The following is a 22,205-nucleotide window of genomic DNA, read 5'->3' on the forward strand; positions in this document are numbered from 1 at the left end:
GAGAGATGATAGAGAGACTCTCTCTCATCATTTCATTTGATATTTATAAAACTGAGACACACATTTCAAAACAAGGGGGTTTCAGGGTCTGAGGACCTATAGGGCAGCCTGCTTGGCCTGGTTGGCAGTTCAGCCTTGAAAGTTTCCAGCTTGTCTCTTTTTCTTGTACTATATGGACACAAGGCTCATTTTTTAACACAGCATAGTCCGAATTTTTTATTTGTCACCTTTCTGTTCAGGGCTAGTTCAGGTTTCCCTCCTCCTTCCTTTTGTATCCTGTATGTCCCCTGCCTTGTGTGTATTGTTTGTCCTCGTTTGTCTGTTTGGTCGGTGGTGGTGTGTGTGTGTGTGTGTGTGTGGCTCTCTTGCCAGGATTGAGCGTGGGGACGTCACGTTCTCAACCAGTAATTGACACAGCTGTTCTGATTCTTGTACTCATCTTGTCCTCCCTCTGTTCCTGTAGGATCACCTGTCCATTCTCCACTGCCAGGATAATCATTCCCGGACACCTGCTCCCCCCGCTCCATCAACCATTCCACCCATTACCTTCTACCTGCAACGGACTTTGCCTTGCCTCAGCCGAGAGCAGCCTCACTTCCCCACCACGCCATTTTCTCAATAAAAGTGAACTCTGCACTTCATTGTCTCAGAGTCCTGCATTTGGGTCCTTCCTGGTTAACACTTTCATCCCATTAAATGTGAATGAGTACCATCATTTTTGAAGCTGTTGCACAGGTGTCTGTGCAGGTGTATTGCTCTGCTTGCTAAAAAAAAGAAAAAAAAGAGGGGATTTTAAATCTCAGTGGGTTCAAATGATTGAAAATAGTTCTATTAGTTTCAGAGACTTGCAGTTAATACCCACTCTGTTTTCCTGTTTCAGTTGTTCTCTCTCATCTTTTCTTGGAAACCTTCATTTTTGCTTCCTCAGAGTTAAAAGCCAACACCTGGAAGTCACTGATCTGAAACAAGGACAATAAAAACATACAGTGGGTACGGAAAGTGTTCAAAACCCCTTACATTTTTCACTCTTTGTTAAATTGCAGCCACTTGCTAAAATCATTAGCATGGTCATCATTTTTTTCCCTCATTAATGTACACACAGGCCCCCATATTGACAGAGAAACACAACATTGTGGAAATTTTTGCAGATTTATTAAAAAAGAAAAACTGAAATATCACACGGCCATAAGTATTCAGACCCTTTGCTCAGTATTTAGCAGAAGCACGTTTTTGAGCTAATGGCAACAAAGAGTGAAACATCTAAGGGGGTCTGAATACTTTCCATACCCACTGTAAGCTCATTATTTCAGATTTATTCATACAAAAGTCAGTTATCACCATGGGTCTAAAAAAGCTACAGTGACACATGCAAATAATGAGTGGACCATACAGAAAAACATGTGTTTCTATCACATTAACCTGCAGCTCTTTCTTTCCAACACTGATGCATATCATATATCATATATCATATCATATCATATCATATCATATCAGTATAGGTGAGTGATGTCTGTTGCGTTCAGCAACATGATACCAGGAAGTCAAAGTGGAAGCACTGGGATCTAAAATCATTCTGGGACAGATGTGACTTCTCTCTGTTAGTTTCAACAACATAATGTCCCAGTATTCAGAATAAAATCCATAAATAAATGAAGACATTTTCAACAGCTAACTGTTGTTGTGAAGACATTTGAGTCGCAAGGACTTTGATATGTATTTTACAAGTAAATTAAGATATATACAAACGAAGTTTTAACATTTATACAAAACACAGTGCAGTTTATAAAATGAGTAAAAATAGTTCTATGCAGCTGAATAAAATATTTAAATGCAGCCTTCACATTACCTACTTTTACTTTGATAATTAAAGAACATTTTGCTGACAATGCTACAGACTTTCACTGAAGTAACATCAGCTGCTAACAGTAATGTAAAAGACAGTTTACATGACATGTGTTCATCACACAGGTCCAACATAATGCCTGTCAGTCAGAGCAAGGTAAAGAGACTGAAACATATTTAATTAGAACGTTCATCAGGACTAAAGAAGAAGAAGTATGGTGAATAATAATATATGTCTTGTGTACTTTGTACAGCAGACACATAATGATGCTTCAACTTACTGCATAACTATGAACCTCCAAGATCTGCAAGACAGAAAAAAATAATGTGGAAATTAGCTGCAATTCTCCATCACACCACATGATGGAGCTGATTAATTAAGAAGAGTCCAGATGGAGGGTGGAGGAGGTGGAGGAGTCTCAGTGTGTCTGCAGAGACTGTGTAGAAGGACAGAGCAGCAGCAGAGCAGTCCAGATACACTGATGATTCTCTTTCAGATCCAGAGGAACACACAGGGATGATGGTGGACTTGACAGTGGAGCTGTTCTCAGAGCAGTTCAGACTGCAGCACTGAGAGTCTTCTCCACTTCTTCTGGTTCCTCTGTCAGTCACTGCTGGATGAAGCTCTCCTCTCCACTCTACCTCCCAGTAACATGGACCAATCAGAGCTGCTGCTGCTTCAACCTCTCTGGATCATCAGGACACAGCTCGTCCTCTCTCAACACACACACTGTCCTCTTCACTCTGTCCTTTAGAAAGATAACAGCCTCCATCTGTTGAGAGAAGAAGACAGACAACAGAGGTGATAAATCAGTGTTTACAGAGACTCACTTCATCAGCTGTCAGTCACTGATGCAGCACATCCAGTATAAAGAGCAGCAGGGACTTCAGTCCTGTTCAGAGCAGAAGTGGAGCAGCTGTGTAGTGTAGCAGCTTCCTCTCAGCTCTCATGTTAACGTATTGGAGTGAAGACACTGAGCTGGAAGCTCACACACCTGCAGAGACTTTTAGCATCAAGTCTGTTTACTCTGAACATTTCACTCAAGTCCACAGTGGAAATAAACTGCTGAGTCATGAAGCTTCATTACTGCACAAACAGTTTAGTGATGGATTCACTGCTGTTACATGTCAACTCATGTTCCATTTAAAGAAAGAGTCTCTGTGTGTTGATGAACATCTGATCTGCTTCTGAAATATCAGCTGACAAATAAACATGGAGGCTGTCACTGAAAGTATCTGACAGATGGACAGATATACAGATGTGATCACTGGACTTCAGCAGAGGTTCTGCTCTGTATCAGACCACATGCTGACAAAATGTCATGATGCTTCTCTGAAATCAGAGCCAGTGATTTGCAGGCTGCAGTCAGACTGATCTCAGAGCTGTGACAAAGATCAAACTCATCAATTCTTTAGTGTTGAAATGAGACAACAAACAGTCTCAGATTAGATGTGATGGTAGGACAGTTGGACCAATGAGGACAACTGTCTCTAAACATCCTGTGAGGCTGTCAGCTGTGATCCAGCTTTATTTCCTGTTGACATGAACACAACAACAACAGATCACAATTAGCTTGTGGCTGCTGTGATTGGCTGACTGTCCTCTGTGTCTCTGTCTTTCTGTCCCATCTTGAGGCCTGTCCCCGTTCTCCTCTCACAGCTTCAATGAGGAAAGCAGCCACTGAGAAGGTTGGAGGTTTACAGGAGACACTGGATCTTTGCTTTGGTACAAACTGTGTTTAGTACAATACTGATGAAAGCAGCATGGACTGACTCCAACCCTCTACTGACCTCAGAGTCTCCAGTCCACAGTCTGGACTCTCCACAAGATCAGACAGATGATTCACTCCTGAAACCTGCAGGTTGTTTCCACTCAGGTCCAGGTGTCTCAGATGGGAGGGGTTGGACTTCAGAGCTGAGGCCAGAGAAGCACAGCTGATCTCTGACAAACTGCAGCCCCTCAACCTGAATAAAGAATAAAAGATGTGTGTTTAGGAGACAAAGTTCCTGCTTGAAAGCGTTGAGTGTTTCATCATCTGTTCAGAGCTGAAGAAGGTTGAGAATGTACAAGTTTGGAAAATGGAAACTCCAAACACCTGAACCAACAGGATGCAGCTTAAAAACAGTCAGATACTAAAAGTCAAACACAGCTCTCATTAATATTAATGACAACATGCTGCTGCTTCAATAAAGACATAGTGACTTCAGCTCGGTAGCTTTGTTGTCCCCAGTGTCTGCTGCTTGACCTTGTCCTTATGAACAGTCAACTGAGAAATTTAAAGGATGGAAGCAACCTGACGCTCTCTGTATCCCTCTGCCAGTAAAGCCAGAATTTTCTTTTTTTCTCTCTTTTCCTCAAACAAAACTTTTCTTTTCAACTGTTTTGCCATGGTCAATAGTTATTTTATTGATTGCTATTACTTTTGAGGTACTACCAGCACTGTTTGTGCCATCCATCCAGTCCTATTGCAAGAGCATAGTGATGACCACAGCAGTGGTTTTTATACTTTTCCTCATTAAATAGGATTTGGTTCAGGTGATCACCTAATCAGTACCTCATTAAGTAGACTGAGGTGTGCTTGTGTTGGAATTCAACATACACAGGAATGGAATGGCTGTCATACCTGTAGAGATATTGATTTCAGAAGAATTTGCAGTGGTCTCTCAATTTTGTCCAGAGCTGTTTCTGAGTCACTTTGACTTTAGTCTCATCACTTTCTAGACGTGTTGGAAGAAGAAAATACTGAATATATATTTGTTGATGTGAGTGTGGAAAAAACTTGGATGTGATTTAAAGAGTGAAGCTTTTTTCTTGTTAAATGAAGCTTTGAAATCTGTAGCTCAACATTGCTCTGCCACAGTCAGTGGACTAAACCACAGAAGAAGAAAACAGACTTTACCATGAAGATCCTCAGTGTGGATCAGTATAATATCAGTGTGATGTCTGCACTTTACTGTCAGCACAACTTTCACATCATATTCATCTCAGCACACAAGTAAACAATGGAGTCTGACCTCAGAGTCTCCAGTCCATAGTCTGGACTCTGCAGAAAACCACACAGATGCTTCAGTCCTGAATCCTGCAGGTTGTTGTAACTCAGGTCCAGGTGTCTCAGATGGGAGGGGTTGGACTTCAGAGCTGAGGCCAGAGAAGCACAGCTGATCTCTGACAACCTGCAGTTGATCAACCTGAATAAAGAATAAAAGATGTGAGTGTAGGAGACAAAGTTCCTGCTTGAAAGCGTTGAGTGTTTCATCATCTGTTCAGAGCTGAAGAAGGTTGAGAATGTACAAGTTTGGAAAATGGAAACTCCAAACACCTGAACCAACAGGATGCAGCTTAAAAACAGTCAGATACTAAAAGTCAAACACAGCTCTCATTAACTTCAGTCACTATAAACATCACAGATCATAAAGCAAAGAGTGAAGAAACATTTCTTTCTGTCTTAATGTGGAATATTTGCTTTGTATGTGAAGAAATATAAAAGTCAACTGAAGGTGAAGATGAAATTGTTCCAAAGTAAAGAGTCAATTAGCAAGTGTTGGATTTTCAATCTTCATTCAATGAGTTTGAAATATGAAGCTGAACAAAATGCTCAGTGTGGATCAGCATCAAATCTCTGAGCTCAAATCTCCTTCAAAAAGTCCCACATTCACACTCAGGTTTAACAGTTTGGAAGAAAGTTTTCAAAGTGTTCACTAAGGTTTCAAATGAAATCTTTCATATTGTGTGAAATCATAGTTTGAGCCTTTGATGTTTTGAGTGTGACTGAAGTTTGTGTTGAGAGTTTGAGAAGCTGCAGACATTCAGCACATGTGCAGTGTGTTGAATGAGACATTCCATCACATTCCAGTCATGTGTCTTTGGTCCAAAGCAAGTTCAGCTTCATCCAACACTCTCTGCTCACACATTTGAATCTGCTGTTCCAGCATTGCATTCTGGGATTCCTGGCCCCACCTTCCTGGTGGCTGTCAGCTTAGGGGGGGGGTCCCACAGTTTGTGTCCCTGTGACAAAGACACAGTGGGACGTTGACACCCAGTGGGCTCAGTGATTGGTCGGCTGTGTGGAGCTGAGAAAGGAGCCAGGGTTTGAACTTCTCTCTCTGCTCTGTTTTCATTGCTTCCACAAATATTTGTGTCCCTGTTCAGCTCAGCAGCTGAGTGTAGCTCTATGAATGTCTTCAGGAGACACTGTGTGAAAATGTCCTCTCCGTATTTAAACCATGGTGACGTGTCCTCTCTGTGACAGCAGGCTTTTCACTGTGCCTGTGAGTGAGGCCATTGGGAGCAGCTATGAACACTTGTGCCTTCAGACCTGCTCACACGTGTTGTACAGATCAGTTCTTGTCAAACATCCTGATCTCAATGAGACTTTGTGAATAACACAAGCTCAACTCAGTCAAACTGCTGACACTGTCAATGTGGACTGTAAGAGTCAGAATCCAAATCATTTTCAAAGCTTTAAAAATCACTTTGAAAATCAGAGTCAGCACTTTCACAACTTCCTTTCAACCATTTCACACTTTGAATGTTAGAAATTCTGAAGGAGATTTGACCTAATAAATACTGAATAAAGCACAACTTTCACATCATATTCATCTCAGCACACAAGTAAACAATGGAGTCTGACCTCAGAGTCTCCAGTCCACAGTCTGGACTCTGCAGAAAACCACACAGATCCTTCAGTCCTGAATCCTGCAGGTTGTTTTCACTCAGGTCCAGGTGTCTCAGATGGGAGGGGTTGGACTTCAGAGCTGAGGCCAGAGAAGCACAGCTGACCTCTGACAACCTGCAGCCCCTCAACCTGAATAAAGAATAAAAGATGTGAGTTTAGGAGACAAAGTTCCTGCTTGAAAGCGTTGAGTGTTTCATCATCTGTTCAGAGCTGAAGAAGGTTGAGAATGTACAAGTTTGGAAAATGGAAACTCCAAACACCTGAACCAACAGGATGCAGCTTAAAAACAGTCAGATACTAAAAGTCAAACACAGCTCTCATTAACTTCAGTCACTATAAACATCACAGATCATAAAGCAAAGAGTGAAGAAACATTTCTTTCTGTCTTAATGTGGAATATTTGCTTTGTATGTGAAGAAATATAAAAGTCAACTGAAGGTGAAGATGAAATTGTTCCAAAGTAAAGAGTCAATTAGCAAGTGTTGGATTTTGAATCTTCATTCAATGAGTTTGAAATATGAAGCTGAACAAGATGCTCAGTGTGGATCAGCATCAAATCTCTGAGCTCAAATCTCCTTCAAAAAGTCCCACATTCACACTCAGGTTTAACAGTTTGGAAGAAAGTTTTCAAAGTGTTCACTAAGGTTTCAAATCAAATCTTTCATATTGTGTGAAATCATAGTTTGAGCCTTTGATGTTTTGAGTGTGACTGAAGTTTGTGTTGAGAGTTTGAGAAGCTGCAGACATTCAGCACATGTGCAGTGTGTTGAATGAGACATTTCATCACATTCCAGTCATGTGTCTTTGGTCCAAAGCAAGTTCAGCTTCATCCAACACTCTCTGCTCACACATTTGAATCTGCTGTTCCAGCATTGCATTCTGGGATTCCTGGCCCCACCTTCCTGGTGGGTGTCAGCTTAAGGGGGGTCTGTATCCCACAGTTTGTGTCCCTGTGACAAAGACACAGTGGGACGTTGACACCCAGTGGGCTCAGTGATTGGTCGGCTGTGTGGAGCTGAGAAAGGAGCCAGGGTTTGAACTTCTCTCTCTGCTCTGTTTTCATTGCTTCCACAAATATTTGTGTCCCTGTTCAGCTCAGCAGCTGAGTGTAGCTCTATGAATGTCTTCAGGAGACACTGTGTGAAAATGTCCTCTCTGTGACAGCAGGCTTTTCACTGTGCCTGTGAGTGAGGCCATTGGGAGCAGCTATGAACACTTGTGCCTTCAGACCTGCTCACACGTGTTGTACAGATCAGTTCTTGTCAAACATCCTGATCTCAATGAGACTTTGTGAATAACACAAGCTCAACTCAGTCAAACTGCTGACACTGTCAATGTGGACTGTAAGAGTCAGAATCCAAATCATTTTCAAAGCTTTAAAAATCACTTTGAAAATCAGAGTCAGCACTTTCACAACTTCCTTTCAACCATTTCACACTTTGAATGTTAGAAATTCTGAAGGAGATTTGACCTAATAAATACTGAATAAAGCACAACTTTCACATCATATTCATCTCAGCACACAAGTAAACAATGGAGTCTGACCTCAGAGTCTCCAGTCCACAGTCTGGACTCTGCAGAAAACCACACAGATCCTTCACTCCTGAATCCTGCAGGTCGTTTCCACTCAGGTCCAGGTGTCTCAGATGGGAGGGGTTGGACTTCAGAGCTGAGGCCAGAGAAGCACAGCTGATCTCTGACAACCTGCAGTAACTCAACCTGAATAAAGAATAAAAGATGTGAGTTTAGGAGACAAAGTTCCTGCTTGGAAGCGTTGAGTGTTTCATCATCTGTTCAGAGCTGAAGAAGGTTGAGAATGTACAAGTTTGGAAAATGGAAACTCCAAACACCTGAACCAACAGGATGCAGCTTAAAAACAGTCAGATACTAAAAGTCAAACACAGCTCTCATTAATATTAATGACAACATGCTGCTGCTTCAATAAAGACATAGTGACTTCAGCTCTTAAACTCTTCCAGCTCCACCAGTGGCTCCATCTATACAAACTCATGTTGTTGACATTTGTTTCAGATTCTACTAAAGATCCTAAAGTTTTGACAGAGAACAAACATGTCAGGCTAAAGTTTGGAGGAAAGTCAACAAATGATTGAGACAAAATGGAAAAGATTTTCACTTCATGTAACGGTGACGACATTTAACAAACATGCTGAGTCAGCTCTGGAAAAAAATAAGAGACCACTGCAAAATGATCAGTTTCTCCGTTGTTACTATTTATAGGTATGTGTTTGAGTAAAAAGAACATTTTTGTTTTATTTTATAAACTACTGACATTTCTCCCAAATTCCAAATAAAAATATGATCATTTAGAGCATTTATTTGCAGAAAATGACAAATGGTCAAAATAACAAAAAAGATGCAGTGTTCTCAAACCTCACATAATGCAAAGAAAACAAGTTCATATTCATTTTTAAACAACACAATACTAATGTTTTAAGTTAGGAAGAGTTCAGAAATCAATATTTGGTGGAATAATCCCGATTTTCAATCACATCTTTCAAGCATCTTGCCATGCTCTCCACCAGTCTTTCATGTTGCTGTTGTGTGACTTTATGCCGCTCCTGATGCAAAAATTCAAGCAGCTCAGGTATATTTGATGGCTTGTGACCATCCATCCTCCTCTTGATCACATTCCAGAGGTTTTCAGTTGGGTTCAGGTCTGGAGATTGGGCTGGTCCTTCATCCACACCTTGATTGACCAAGCTGTGTGGCATGGAGCATTGTCCAGCTGGAAAAAACAATCCTCAGAGTTGGGGAACATTGTCAGAGCAGAAGGAAGCAAGTTTTCTTCCAAGATAACCTTGTACGTAGCTTGATTCATGCGTCCTTTGCAAAGACAAATCTGCCTGATTACAGCCTTGCTGAAGCACATCACCCATCCTCCACCAAATTTCACAGTGGGTGTGAGACACTGTGGCTTGTAGGCCTCTCCAGGTCTCCGTCTAACCATTAGATGACCAGGTGTTGGGCAAAGCTGAAAATTGGACTCATCAGAGAAGATGAACTTACTCCAGTCCTCTATGGTCCAATCCTTATGGTCTTTTGCAAACTTCAGCCTGGCTCTTCTTTGCTTCTCATAGATGAAGAGCTTATTTCTAGCTTTACACGACTTGAGCCCTGCCCCTAGAAGCTTGTTTCGAGCCGTTCTCACCGTGCACTTCACCCCAGCTGCCATTTGCCATTCTTTTTGTAGGTTACTTGATGTCATCCTACGGTTGCTGAGTGACATTGGAATGAGTTGACGGTCATCCTGGTCAGTGGAGAGTCGTTTCGCCCTCTGCCAGCCTGTAGCTTTGTTGTCCCCAGTGTCTGCTGCTTGACCTTGTCCTTATGAACAGTCAACTTGGAAATTTAAAGGATGGAAGCAACCTGACGCTCACTGTATCCCTCTGCCAGTAAAGCCAGAATTTTCCTCTTTTTCTCTCTCTTTTCCTCAAACAAAACTTTTCTTTTCAACTGTTTTGCCATGGTCAATAGTTATTTTTTTGATTGCTATTACTTTTGAGGTACTACCAGCACTGTTTGTGCCATCCATCCAGTCCTATTGCAAGAGCATAGTGATGACCACAGCAGTGGTTTTTATACTTTTCCTCATTAAATAGGATTTGGTTCAGGTGATCACCTAATCAGTACCTCATTAAGTAGACTGAGGTGTGCTTGTGTTGGAATTCAACATACACAGGAATGGAATGGCTGTCATAACTGTAGAGATATTGATTTCAGAAGAATTTGCAGTGGTCTCTCAATTTTGTCCAGAGCTGTTTCTGAGTCACTTTGACTTTAGTCTCATCACTTTCTAGTCGTGTTGGAAGAAGAAAATACTGAATATATATTTGTTGATGTGAGTGTGGAAAAAACTTGGATGTGATTTAAAGAGTGAAGCTTTTTTCTTGTTAAATGAAGCTTTGAAATCTGTAGCTCAACATTGCTCTGCCACAGTCAGTGGACTAAACCACAGAAGAAGAAAACAGACTTTACCATGAAGATCCTCAGTGTGGATCAGTATAATATCAGTGTGATGTCTGCACTTTACTGTCAGCACAACTTTCACATCATATTCATCTCAGCACACAAGTAAACAATGGAGTCTGACCTCAGAGTCTCCAGTCCATAGTCTGGACTCTGCAGAAAACCACACAGATGCTTCACTCCTGAATCCTGCAGGTCCCTGTTTGCACTCAGGTCCAGGTGTCTCAGATGGGAGGGGTTGGACTTCAGAGCTGAGGCCAGAGAAGCACAGCTGATCTCTGACAAACTGCAGCCCCTCAACCTGAATAAAAGATGTGAGTTTAGGAGACAAAGTTCCTGCTTGAAAGCGTTGAGTGTTTCATCATCTGTTCAGAGCTGAAGAAGGTTGAGAATGTACAAGTTTGGAAAATGGAAACTCCAAACACCTGAACCAACAGGATGCAGCTTAAAAACAGTCAGATACTAAAAGTCAAACACAGCTCTCATTAACTTCAGTTAGGGGTGGGTGATATGGCAAAAATATCACATCACGATTTTTTAATGGTAAAATCACAATCACGATTTTATCACAGTTCATTTTTACAGTGAAGTTAATTTAGAACCAAACTATTCTCTATGTAAAAACTTAGCCCTAAAGATAAAAGAGTCACCTCTTTCCACCGTTTGCTGCTTCTCTCATATGGCTGCTTTTATCAAAGGCTTGTGTTATAGTTGGTTGTTTCTGTGTAATGTCTTTAGCCGTTACCACTGGCTGATGTGTGGTTGGCCTCGCTGCTTGGCTCTCAGCTAATTGTTTCGGATGCTGCCTCTTCAGGTGGTTAAAGAGGTTCGTTGTGTTTGCGCTTTGTCGTTTGGAGAAAACCCAAACCAGTTCCATACGCAGTGTTGGGGAGTAACGGAATACATGTAACGGCGTTACGTATTCAGAGTACAAATTCAGAGTAACTGTATTCCATTACAGTTACAGTTTAAATAGATAGTATTCAGAATACAAATTCTGAGTAACTGTATTCCATTACAGTTACAGTTTAAATAGATAGTATTCAGAATACAGTTACATTGTTGAAATCAATGGATTACGTGACGATACTTCTCTGTTTCACGAGTTTATATTTATTCTCTAAATGAACGATGTTACTCCCCAACACTGTCCATACGACTGCAGTGGAGTTCTTTTTGGGGACCAACTCCAAGCTTTACCTTTCGTAGTCGGCCATGGCTACCCGCTACACCTTGACTAAAACAGCGAGGCTAGTAAAAAAAAAAAAAAAAATCAGCACTGCTCATACTTCGCCATGATTGGTTGGTCATGTTCACGTGAAGTGGGCTGTTAGTTGCCCAAGGAAAAAAAAAACTTTTCGTGCTTCTGTGCGCAAGCATAGAGCTGCAATTAATAGAATGTGCCCTATAGACGATAATACGATCTCTGTCCTCTGGCAGATCGTCAACATCAAGATCGTCTTCACGATCTAATATCGTCATATTGCACACCCCTAACTTCAGTCACTATAAACATCACAGATCATAAAGCAAAGAGTGAAGAAACATTTCTTTCTTTCTCTCAGTCTGACCTCAGAGTCTCCAGTCTACAGTGTGGACTCTCCAGAAAACCACACAGCAGCTTCACTCCTGAATCCTGCAGCTCGTTGTTGTAGCTCAGGTCCAGGTGTCTCAGATTGGAGGGGTTGGACTTCAGAGCTGAGGCCAGAGAAGCACAGCTGATCTCTGACAAACTGCAGGAACTCAACCTGAATAAAGAATAAATCATGTGCATAAAAATCATTTCTAATCCAATAATATGGGGAACTGCTGTCTCTCTCCTTCCCGACTTGATTAAGAAGAAGGCATCATTGAACCTCAAATTCTCCAATTTAAAATACACTTTATTCATACAAAGTATATATGGGTAATTCAGATGCAGATATCTGGAGACCTGTGACACGCACACTGTACCTTCTGTCACAGATCTAAAGAAACAGTTCAGAAGAAGCCCGTAAGTAATCGTAAGTAACCCCCCCTTTGCATACCAAGAATCTGACCCCCTGAGTTCAATTACTTTACAACTGTTTTACCAGACCCTTTTACAGTTTATGACACCATTTGCAGGTCAACCTTGCATGACCTAATATAACTGGTCAGACAATCAACAACTTAGCCTTCCTATGACCCCACACCTAATCAATGAGCTTTCACTAACATGAGTAGAGGGACTTTGTCCTTCTCTTATTGTGGATCATCATAATGTCAGCCTTCTACACACATCATCCAAATGTCACCACAACATTCATACAACTATTCATGTCAACACAGATTCATAACATGCTGCTGAGCTCAGTCAAGTCTGGAATTAGAAGATAAAGATCAAATCAGACATGTTGGACTCAAATCCTCTTCATCATTGAAGGTTTTACATGACCTTCTTCTTCCTGAACTTTGTGGAATTAAACAACATTAAAGGACAAATTCACATTTCTTGACTTCAACCAAAAGTCAGATGTCACACTTTGATTTACAGAGTCTTTGGTGGCAGTCGTCCTTCCTGTGGTCCACACTGACTGAAGTGGTCTCCTCCTAACACAACTACACTGTAAGAAATGACTTCATGAGTTCAGCTGTAGCTGAATGAAGCTTCATCAGTCTGACTCAGACAAATGTGTAGAAGAATACTGAATTCTCCCATTCTGCTCTGATATATTCAGACCTCTGATTCCTGATTCTACTCTCCTCTACACCAGGAGAGAAAACACCTGCTTCTGTCTTATGTCTCGGAGCATAAAAGGCAGAACGTCCAGACTCATCAACAGCTTCCTACCACAAGCTGTTAGAGCACTGAACAGCTGAATCACAGACATATCCACCATTACTAACCCAAAGACAGCACTGGCCTCTTTAATGCTCAGCACTGGCACTTTAATGACAGTCTGCTGCTGTGGACATTTACTGACAATCTCTCACAATGGGCATCTTGCAGTATGTTTGGGGACATATGTGGGGAGTGGGGGATGGGGTCTTGGAGGTGGAGGGTCAGGGGGAGGGGGCTGTTTGCAGGGATTGAGTGTTTGTTTTTTTCTTTTGTATTTACTTAGTGTACTGCCCTCACCACACGTACCCTTACAAAACTAGACAGTCAGATAAGGTCTGTACTCCAATGAAGAATGCGAGGCGTGACTTTTCTTGCTTTTACTTAAGTCACATACACACTCTACGCAAGTTAGCTTGTTTGTATGGTTGCTGCTAACATAGAATGCTAACAACACAACACAATAAACATATCACTTTGGAAACTACACACACACGCAATACTTACAGACTGTTGTGTTCCCAGGCTGAAACGTGTGCAACCACATCATTCCTGACTTAACTTGTTGACTGAAGTAACGGAGCAGAGCGGAGCGGCAAAGATCCGAGTTAGAATATTAACGGAAAGAGCGCTCACTCTGTCGCTGTTTCCAAAAACCAAGAAAAGTACAGAACACTCACTCTGATACAATTTCTATGAACTAAAGAAGAATACATATTTTCCATTTCTATACTTTTTAACACTTTTAAATTATTTACTTTAGATTTTATTTTTATATTTTAAAGACAGCACACTTAGTATTTATTATTACAACTTTTTTTTTTTTTTTAACTTCACTCTCCTGAACCCAGGAAACACTGTCTCATTTTGTCTGCACTACAGTTGTATGTACAGCAAAGTGACAATAAAACCTGATTTGATTTGATTTAACACAAAATATAGAAAGACTTTAAAGGAGCAGTGTGGAGGATTCAGGGGGATCTATTGGCAGAAATGGAAGATAATATTCATAATTATGTTTTCAGTAGAGTTGAATCACCTGAAATGTGAATTTGATTTATCAGGTTTACATGAAAACAAAAAGACTGAAAATAACATGAATACATTAACAAATGAATGTACAATGTAACAGTTACTAATAAATTAACAGAAAAACTTAACAGCAATAATCACAACCAACTGAAAAATCTACGTTTGACAAACACAACATTTAAAACAGCTCCAGAAAAACACACAGCTGACCTAAAGATTATAAAATTATTTAAGAATAATGAGAATAATTTCATACTGTGTATATTTGAAAAAAACTAAACTACTAATCTACACTGACTGATAATGATAAAGATCCTGTCTGGACTTACACAGCCTTTCTGCAGTTCCCCACAGCTGGGATCAGTCTCCGTCGTCCCTCCACTGATGTGTTGTACTTGTTTAGGTCCAACTCATCCAGAACCTCCTCTGACATCTGCAGAACGTAGGCCAGAGCTGAACAGTGGATCTCAGAGAGTTCCCTCTCTGATCTGTTCTCTGACTTCAGGAACTCTTGGATCTCCTGATGTTCTGAGCGGTCGTTCATCTCCATCAGACAGTGGAAGATGTTGATGCTTCTGTCAGGAGAGATATCATCTCTGTTCATCTTCTTCAGGTTGTTGATGGCTCTCTGGATGATTTGTGGTCTGTTCTCTGTCTGACCCAGAAGGCCTCCTAAGAGTCTCTGGTTGGACTCCAGAGACAGGCCATGAAGGAAGCGAACAAACAGGTCCAGGTGGCCATTTTTACTTTGGAGGGATTTCTCCATGGCACCACCCAGGAGGACATCGAGTGATGAGTGGCTGCTATACTTTTTGTCCACATGTCTCAACTGGTGTCTCAGGATTAAAAAGTGTTTGTCGTCTTGTCCCAGGAAAGTCCTCAGCTCTCTTGTCTTCCTCTCGGTGTGACAGTGGAACATGTAGACTGCAGCCAGAAACTCCTGAATGCTCAGATGAACAAAGCAGTAGACTGTTTTCTGGAAGATCACACTCTCTCTTTTAAAAATCTCTGTACAAACTCCTGAGTAAACCAAGGCCTCTGTGACATCAAGACCACACTGCTCCAGGTCTTCTTGGTAGAACATGATGTTTCCTTTCTCCAGATGTTCAAACGCCAGCCTCCCCAGCTTCAGAAGAACTTCCCTGTCAGACTTCATCAGCTCCTGTGGACTTGCCTCATGTCCCTCATCATACTTGTGCTTCTTCCTCTTTGTCTGAACCAGCAGGAAGTGTGAGTACAGGTCAGTCAGGGTCTTGGGCAGCTCTCCTCCCTGTTCTTTGGTCAACATGTGCTCCAGAACTGTAGCAGAGATCCAGCAGAAGACTGGGATCTGACACATGATGTGGAGGCTCCTGGATGTCTTGATGTGTGAGATGATTCTTCTGGACAGCTCTTCATCACTGAATCTTCTCCTGAAGTACTCCTCCTTCTGGGTGTCAGTGAAGCCTCGTACTTCTGTTACCCTGTCAACACATTCAGGAGGGATCTGATTGGCTGCTGCAGGTCGGGAAGTTATCCAAACCAGAGCAGAGGGAAGCAGATTCCCTTGGATGAGGTTTGTCAGCAGCACATTGACAGATGACTTCTGTGAGACATCAGATACGACCTCCCTGTTGCTGAAATCCAGTGAAAGTCTGCTTTCATCCAGGCCGTCAAAGATGAACAACACTTTACAGACAGCGAGCTTCTCTGCTGTGACCTTCTTTAATGTTGGATGGAAAACGTGGAGCAGCATGAGAAGACTGTACTGCTCATCTTTGATCAGGTTCAGCTCCCTGAATGAAAGCAGAACCAGCAGACTGACGTCTTGGTTTTCAGAGCCCTCTGCCCAGTCCAGAGTGAACTTCTGCACTGAGAAGGTTTTTCCAACGCCAGCGACGCCGTTCGTCAGAACGACTCTGATGTGTCTCTGTTGGTCAGGTAAGGCTTTAAAGATATTGTGACACTTGATTGGAGCGTCATGGAGGGTCTTCATCTTGGAAGCTGTCTCCAGCTGCCTCACCTCATGTTGGGAATTAACCTCTTCGCTCTGTCCCTCTGTGATGTAGAGCTCAGTGTAGATCCTGTTGAGGAGGGTTTCACTTCCTGCTCCATCAGTTCCTTCAGTCACACGTTCACATCTCCTCCTCAGACTGATCTTATGTTCATCTAAAACCTCCTGCAGACCACTATCTGCTGAAAATCTGCTGACACAGAAGAAATAATGTCAGAGTAAAGAAAGAGAATCTGAGAATCTGCTCATTTCTTTCATCAGCTGCATAAAAACTAAAGACAAGCAAAGAAAAGCTTTTTCATTTTGTGGTATTTCTAATCATCTTAAATGTCAAAGCTGTATGATAGAACAAATGACTCTGTATCAAAGCACAGGTCCTGTTTTCAGAGATGATGACATGATTCAATTCAGTTCAATTCAATTTTATTTATATAGCGCCTTCCACAATCAAAATTGTCTCAAAGCACTTTACAGAGACCCAGAGCCTGACCCCAGAGCAAGCACTTAAGGCGACAGTGGCAAGGAAAAACTCCTTCCCATGAGCAGACAGATGTACAGTCTTACTTTGTACAGTGCTGCTCTGACTGACTGTCTGCAGTCCAGCTCTTGTTCTGGATCTTTCTCTCAGATTTTATATCTTATACATTTTCCAACAAATATTTGAACTTACTGAGATACTCTTGAATGTTTTGGGTGGATTACTGTGAGATTGTTGGGATTCTTTCAGGCTCTGATAATGTATTTTATCTTGATGATGTATTGAGTCCTATTAGCTCGTTGTCATGTTGGCCATTTAATTCAAGTTTTTCCTTTTTCAGTCTAATCAAACTTTTTTGGGAGCTACAGTCCAGTGTGAGGACATTCTGCTCCTTTCCAACAGTCATTAAATCCCAGAAACCTGACAACAAATGATTTTAGCAGCACGACCTGTGCTGAGACTAAATGTTCTGTTTATTGTTGTGAACAAATATCCAGATTTAGTTCACAATGTCTAGAAGCTGTTAAAGGCTCAGATGTGTAAATCATTAAAGTGGAACCTCCAACGTGGAGACACTGTGTTTCTTCTTTGTCCTTCTTTTCATTGACAGGTCTACAGACTCTGGAAGTGGCTCAGGCTCGTGTTCATACACCAACTCTCACAATGACTGAGACTGATAAAACAGTAACATGAGAAAGCTCTGCTTTATACATCTGGTGAAAAGAGTGTGTGTGCATATTTCTGTCTTTGTGTGGACACAGAGTTTTATGGATCTGGCCCCTGGTGTCCCCCTGTTTCCTTCAAATATGTCTGAGAACTGAATCATCCTCAGGTCAGTTTACACTAGAAACAGTTTCTTACTTTGTGTCTGAGGGTCCAGGTTCATTACTGATGTCTAGACGATTTAAGTCTGTGGGCCAGTCCCCCTTCACAGACAGACAGCTGGATCCTGCAGACTCTGCTCTCAGTCTGTGGTCCTGACCTCTGAAAACACAAACACATTTTTATTCATATCACATCAATCACTGATAAATTGTCTGAGGACAAAGTCATTCTGGGAACTCTCAGCTGACGTCCTGCAGCAACATCACCATGTAGCACTGAACACTATACTGAAGGATGGAGGCAACACACCAGCATCCATAAACAACACATATCTGTCAGTTAATTATTAAATGTTCATACTGAAGATGAAAATCTTTATACTTTAAAAAGTTTTCTTTAAAAAATTTCCTAAGCCACCTGTTGTCTGTATTTTTTATCAGACAAACCAGAAATTAGAAGTGTCAGATTTCTTGGGGACTATTTTGATCAGCAGATTGATCCACATTTGGTGCTATATGATGTGTCAACAGAACCTGACAGAACTTTCTGCCGACTCTACAGCAGCTGTTACTGTGACAATCAGCCCCTAAGAGGACTGTTCTGGACGTCTTGACAGCTGTTTTTGAACTCTTTTGGACTTTTGGTTAAACTCTTTATAGGCCTTGTACTCTTGATGACTTTTGTTCAGTTTCTTAAGTGTTGGTAGTACTTTACTGTTTTATTTTTAAAATAATTTCACTTTGGTTCTGGTCTCTTGAGTTTTGGTTTTGACTTATCCTGTATTGATCTAGTTTCTTCTTGTCAGGGTTGAGTTAGGCCTAGAGGCCTGGTTTAGGTTTGTAACTCCACCCAGGAATGAGTGGGGATAGATATGCCTGCCTTTAAAAAGCCAGGTGAGGGTGCAGCATTAAACACTGTTACAGCCAACAGTTTGGAGGTTCACAGGTTTGTAGCAGTTCTCTCACTTTGTGTCTGAGGGTCCAGATTCATTACTGAACTTTGGAGGATTTAAGTCTTTAGACCAGTCACTCTTCATAGACAGACAGCTGAATCCTGGACACTCTGCTCTGTCCTCCTCTTCCTCCACATAAACACTCATCTTCTGGACTTCAGTCAGTCTGAGAAGGAAACCAGTAAAACAGACTGTGAGCTCACACACACAAAGAATCAGGACAAACAAGTCTGATCAAGAGTCACATGGAAGACTGAGAGAACAGGGATCTCTTTTGTGCGTCTACTTGAATGTTGAAACGACACACAGCCGCCCAAGAAACATTTTAAAGCCCAGAGTCCAATTGCTTTTTAACCAATGTGGGCACTATGTGTTAAAAAGGGCTTTATCTCCTTCACAGTTCTTTCTATAGTGACGACTCAAATTAAAGCTGAGACTTGGCACTTTAATGTAGTCTCAATTATTTTAGTTCAAATTGAATGTGTCTGAACAAATGTGTAACTTTTCATATACTCACAGTTCAGTAGCAGGAGACACAGATTTGCATATTATAGAAATGTATGGTGATGATTTAACCATTTGGTTTATCCTTTCATTTTCACTTTTGGAATTTCTGGTTGTACTCACTTTGATACATCACCTCTCTTTTACTATTTTATCTTTTTTTCCCCCTTTTAATATCCTGCATAGATTTTTGGTTTTACTTGCTTCAACTCCTTTTCTCTCAACATTTTCTTATGGTTTTTCACACTTCACTTGATTTTTTCTATTATTTTGCTTTTCTGTACAGTAGTGTCGCACAACAGTTACAAGTAGTGACGACAACTGGAAGACCTCAACACACTAAACACTGTTACAGCCCACAGTTTGGAGGTTCACAGGTTTGTAGCAGTTCTCTTACTTTGTGTCTGAGGTTCCAGGTTCATTACTAAACTTTGGAGGATTTAAGTCTATGGACGAGTCACTCTTCATAGACAGACAGCTGGATCCTGGACACGCTGCTCTGTCCTCCTTTTCCTCCACACAAACACTCATCTTCTGCACTTCAGTCAGTCTGAGAAGGAAACCAGTAAAACAGACTGTGAGCTCAGACACACAAAGAATCAGGACAAACAAGTCTGATCAAGAGTCACATGCAAGACTGAGAGAACAGGGGTCTCTTTTGTGCGTCTACTTGAATGTTGAAACGACACACAGCCACCCAAGAAACATTTAAAAGCCCAGAGTCCAATTACTTTTCAACCTTTTCAATGTGGGCACTATGTGTTAAAAAGGGCTTTATCTCCTTCACAGTTCTTTCTATAGTGACTGTTCATTCTGACTAGGAGAACATGAAGAACCACACTCAATATTCTTTCCTCCTTTTCATCCTGACTCTTCTTCCCTCTACAGTCCAAAGGGACAAAACTGACAGAGACTTTGACAGTAAAATAATAATAATGATGTATTAACACTCACCCTGCCTCAGCCTTCAGTTTTCCTCCTCCTGCTCTGTTTAGTTCAAATGGAATCTGAACTGACTGGATACTTTCAGTTTTACCTGCTCCTCCCCTCTCCATTTACAGGAAGTCACACAATCTACCTGTGTGTGTGTGTGTGTGTGTGTGTGTGTGTGTGTGTGTGTGTGCGCATGCGTGCGTGTGTTGTTTACAGGTTTAGAACTTGTTTCACTTTGTTGTAATTTATGTTTTTACAGACTTACTATAAAATAAACTATATAAATGACGTTTGTTATCATTATTATAGAAGATAATGAGAGAGAAGATCCCAGCTGATCCAGTGGATCTGGATCTGTCTGTGGAACAGGTGACAGTGGATTAAGGTGAACAACCTTTCAGCCTCTGACCCTCAGCACAAGATTCCCCCAGGGCTGTGTCCTGTTACCCTGACTCTTTTCTCTTTACACAAACACTTTCACATCCCATTACAGTTCAGTTACCATCCTTCAGTTCACTGATGACACCATAATAGGTCTCATCAAGTAACAAGCAGAACTGTCAGTGGGAGCATTAGTGCCACCACAACAGCCTCCTGCTTAATACATCCAAAATCCATCAGGTACAACAACACGACCAACACTAAAACTCACAAACACAGCTCAAGAAATTCAAAGTGAAACAACAGCTGTTCCTATAGTTTTATCCCACACATCGCTCTGTTCTTATCCTCATACGAGACTCAGAACAGACTTGTTTCAGACTATGGACATTCCTCTGGGTTAACTGATAAACTCCAGAGGGAGTTAACAGACACACTTATCCTGTGTAAACTCTGGCTCGCTGTACATCTGTTTGAATACTGCTACTGCTAAACAGGAAGTGATAAGTCACACCAGGATAATTGATTACATGTATGTATTGTGTAATCCTGTTTCTGTTCATGGATATCAGACTGTGAAGTCACGTGTAGCTGTGCTGTTGAAACATGACTCAGCCACACAGTCGGCAGGTCTTCGATGATGGCAGCATTGGTATTGATAAGATGTTGTATGTTGAAATCGGAACTCAGAGACAGGCAATAGTTCAAGTGTCTATTCCACAGGAAATCTGCTAGATAGTCAGAGGCAGGTGAGTAAACAGGCTGAACAGGATCCAGGTGAGTGTGGGAGACAGGTCCAGGTGGGTTCACAGGTTGGAGGGGGTTGCAGGACAGAGCATGGAGGTCTGAGAGTCTGGGGAGGACAGGTGTTCCAGGAAACATGAGTGAACTGAGGTAAGGAGGCTGGTGATCCTGAGGGTACAGGGAGAAAACAGATGCAGGTCAGGCTCACAAACAACAACGCAGGTCTCTATTTAAACAAGCAAGCTAAACATTTTCTCAGTACAGTTGGTCAACGTAAGTATTCACAGAGAGAAGGTGGAGTGATGGTCTGATCCACAGCAGGTGCACAGGTGAGTTGGAGGGAAGGTTTGACGTCTCCACACTCTGTCCAACTGTCCAAACACAGACAAGACACACACACCAGCCAACTGCTGATTTCTGCAAACCAACTACCTTTGACATTTCAGATAGATGTTTTTTTCTTTTTTCAATCCACATTATATTATTCACTTGCATGGTATCCTCATATTGACAGATACATCAACCTCAGTGGCACCTCTCAACTTTCAGTCACCTCTGAGCCGTGTGTGATCTCTTTTGTGCATCTGCTTTAGTGCTGAAACGACACACAGCTGCCCAAGAAACATTTAAAAGCCCAGAGTCCAATTACTTTTCAACCTTTTCAATGTGGGCACTATGTGTTAAAAAGGGCTTTATCTCCTCCACAGTTCTTTCTATTGTGACAACTCAAATTAAAGCTGAGACTTGGCACCTTACTGTAGTCTCCATTATTTTAGTTCAAATGTTTCTGAATGTGACGCACACAAGATGTATGGTCATATTTTCTGTAATTTTGTTTCTATTTTTTTTATAGTGAGAGAGAATAAGGGTACACCCTTATGTCAAAAGGGTCATTTATGACCCCCCCAACCCCCCACCACGTGTCGTAAGTCCGCCCCTTTATGACGTCACTTCTTAACCCCTAGACTCTAAGGCATCTCGTGACGAGGCATTTGTTGATTCGAGCGTGTCACAAAGGTGAGAAATAATGTCTCCTTCCTCCGTTTGCTACAACTCGC

At 41.5% G+C, this 22,205-nt stretch overlaps 1 protein-coding gene across 1 annotated transcript; it reads right to left on the reverse strand.

Annotated features, from left to right (window-relative positions):
• Nucleotides 1-4,880: 4,880 nt before the first annotated feature.
• LOC121191816 (NACHT, LRR and PYD domains-containing protein 14-like) lies at nt 4,881-20,060 on the reverse strand (the record flags this gene model as incomplete). The annotated part of the gene is made up of 9 exons (XM_041053253.1): nt 20,044-20,060; nt 18,599-18,751; nt 17,670-17,792; nt 14,667-16,520; nt 12,077-12,253; nt 10,630-10,806; nt 8,064-8,237; nt 6,474-6,647; nt 4,881-5,031 (listed from the first exon to the last, which is right to left on the reverse strand). Coding segments are annotated over exons 2-9 (2,964 nt in total), but the record flags the coding sequence as incomplete, so codon positions are not given.
• Nucleotides 20,061-22,205: the final 2,145 nt, after the last annotated feature.

This window comes from Toxotes jaculatrix, chromosome 13, assembly GCF_017976425.1.
Source record: "Toxotes jaculatrix isolate fToxJac2 chromosome 13, fToxJac2.pri, whole genome shotgun sequence".
Lineage (NCBI taxonomy): Eukaryota > Metazoa > Chordata > Actinopteri > Toxotidae > Toxotes > Toxotes jaculatrix.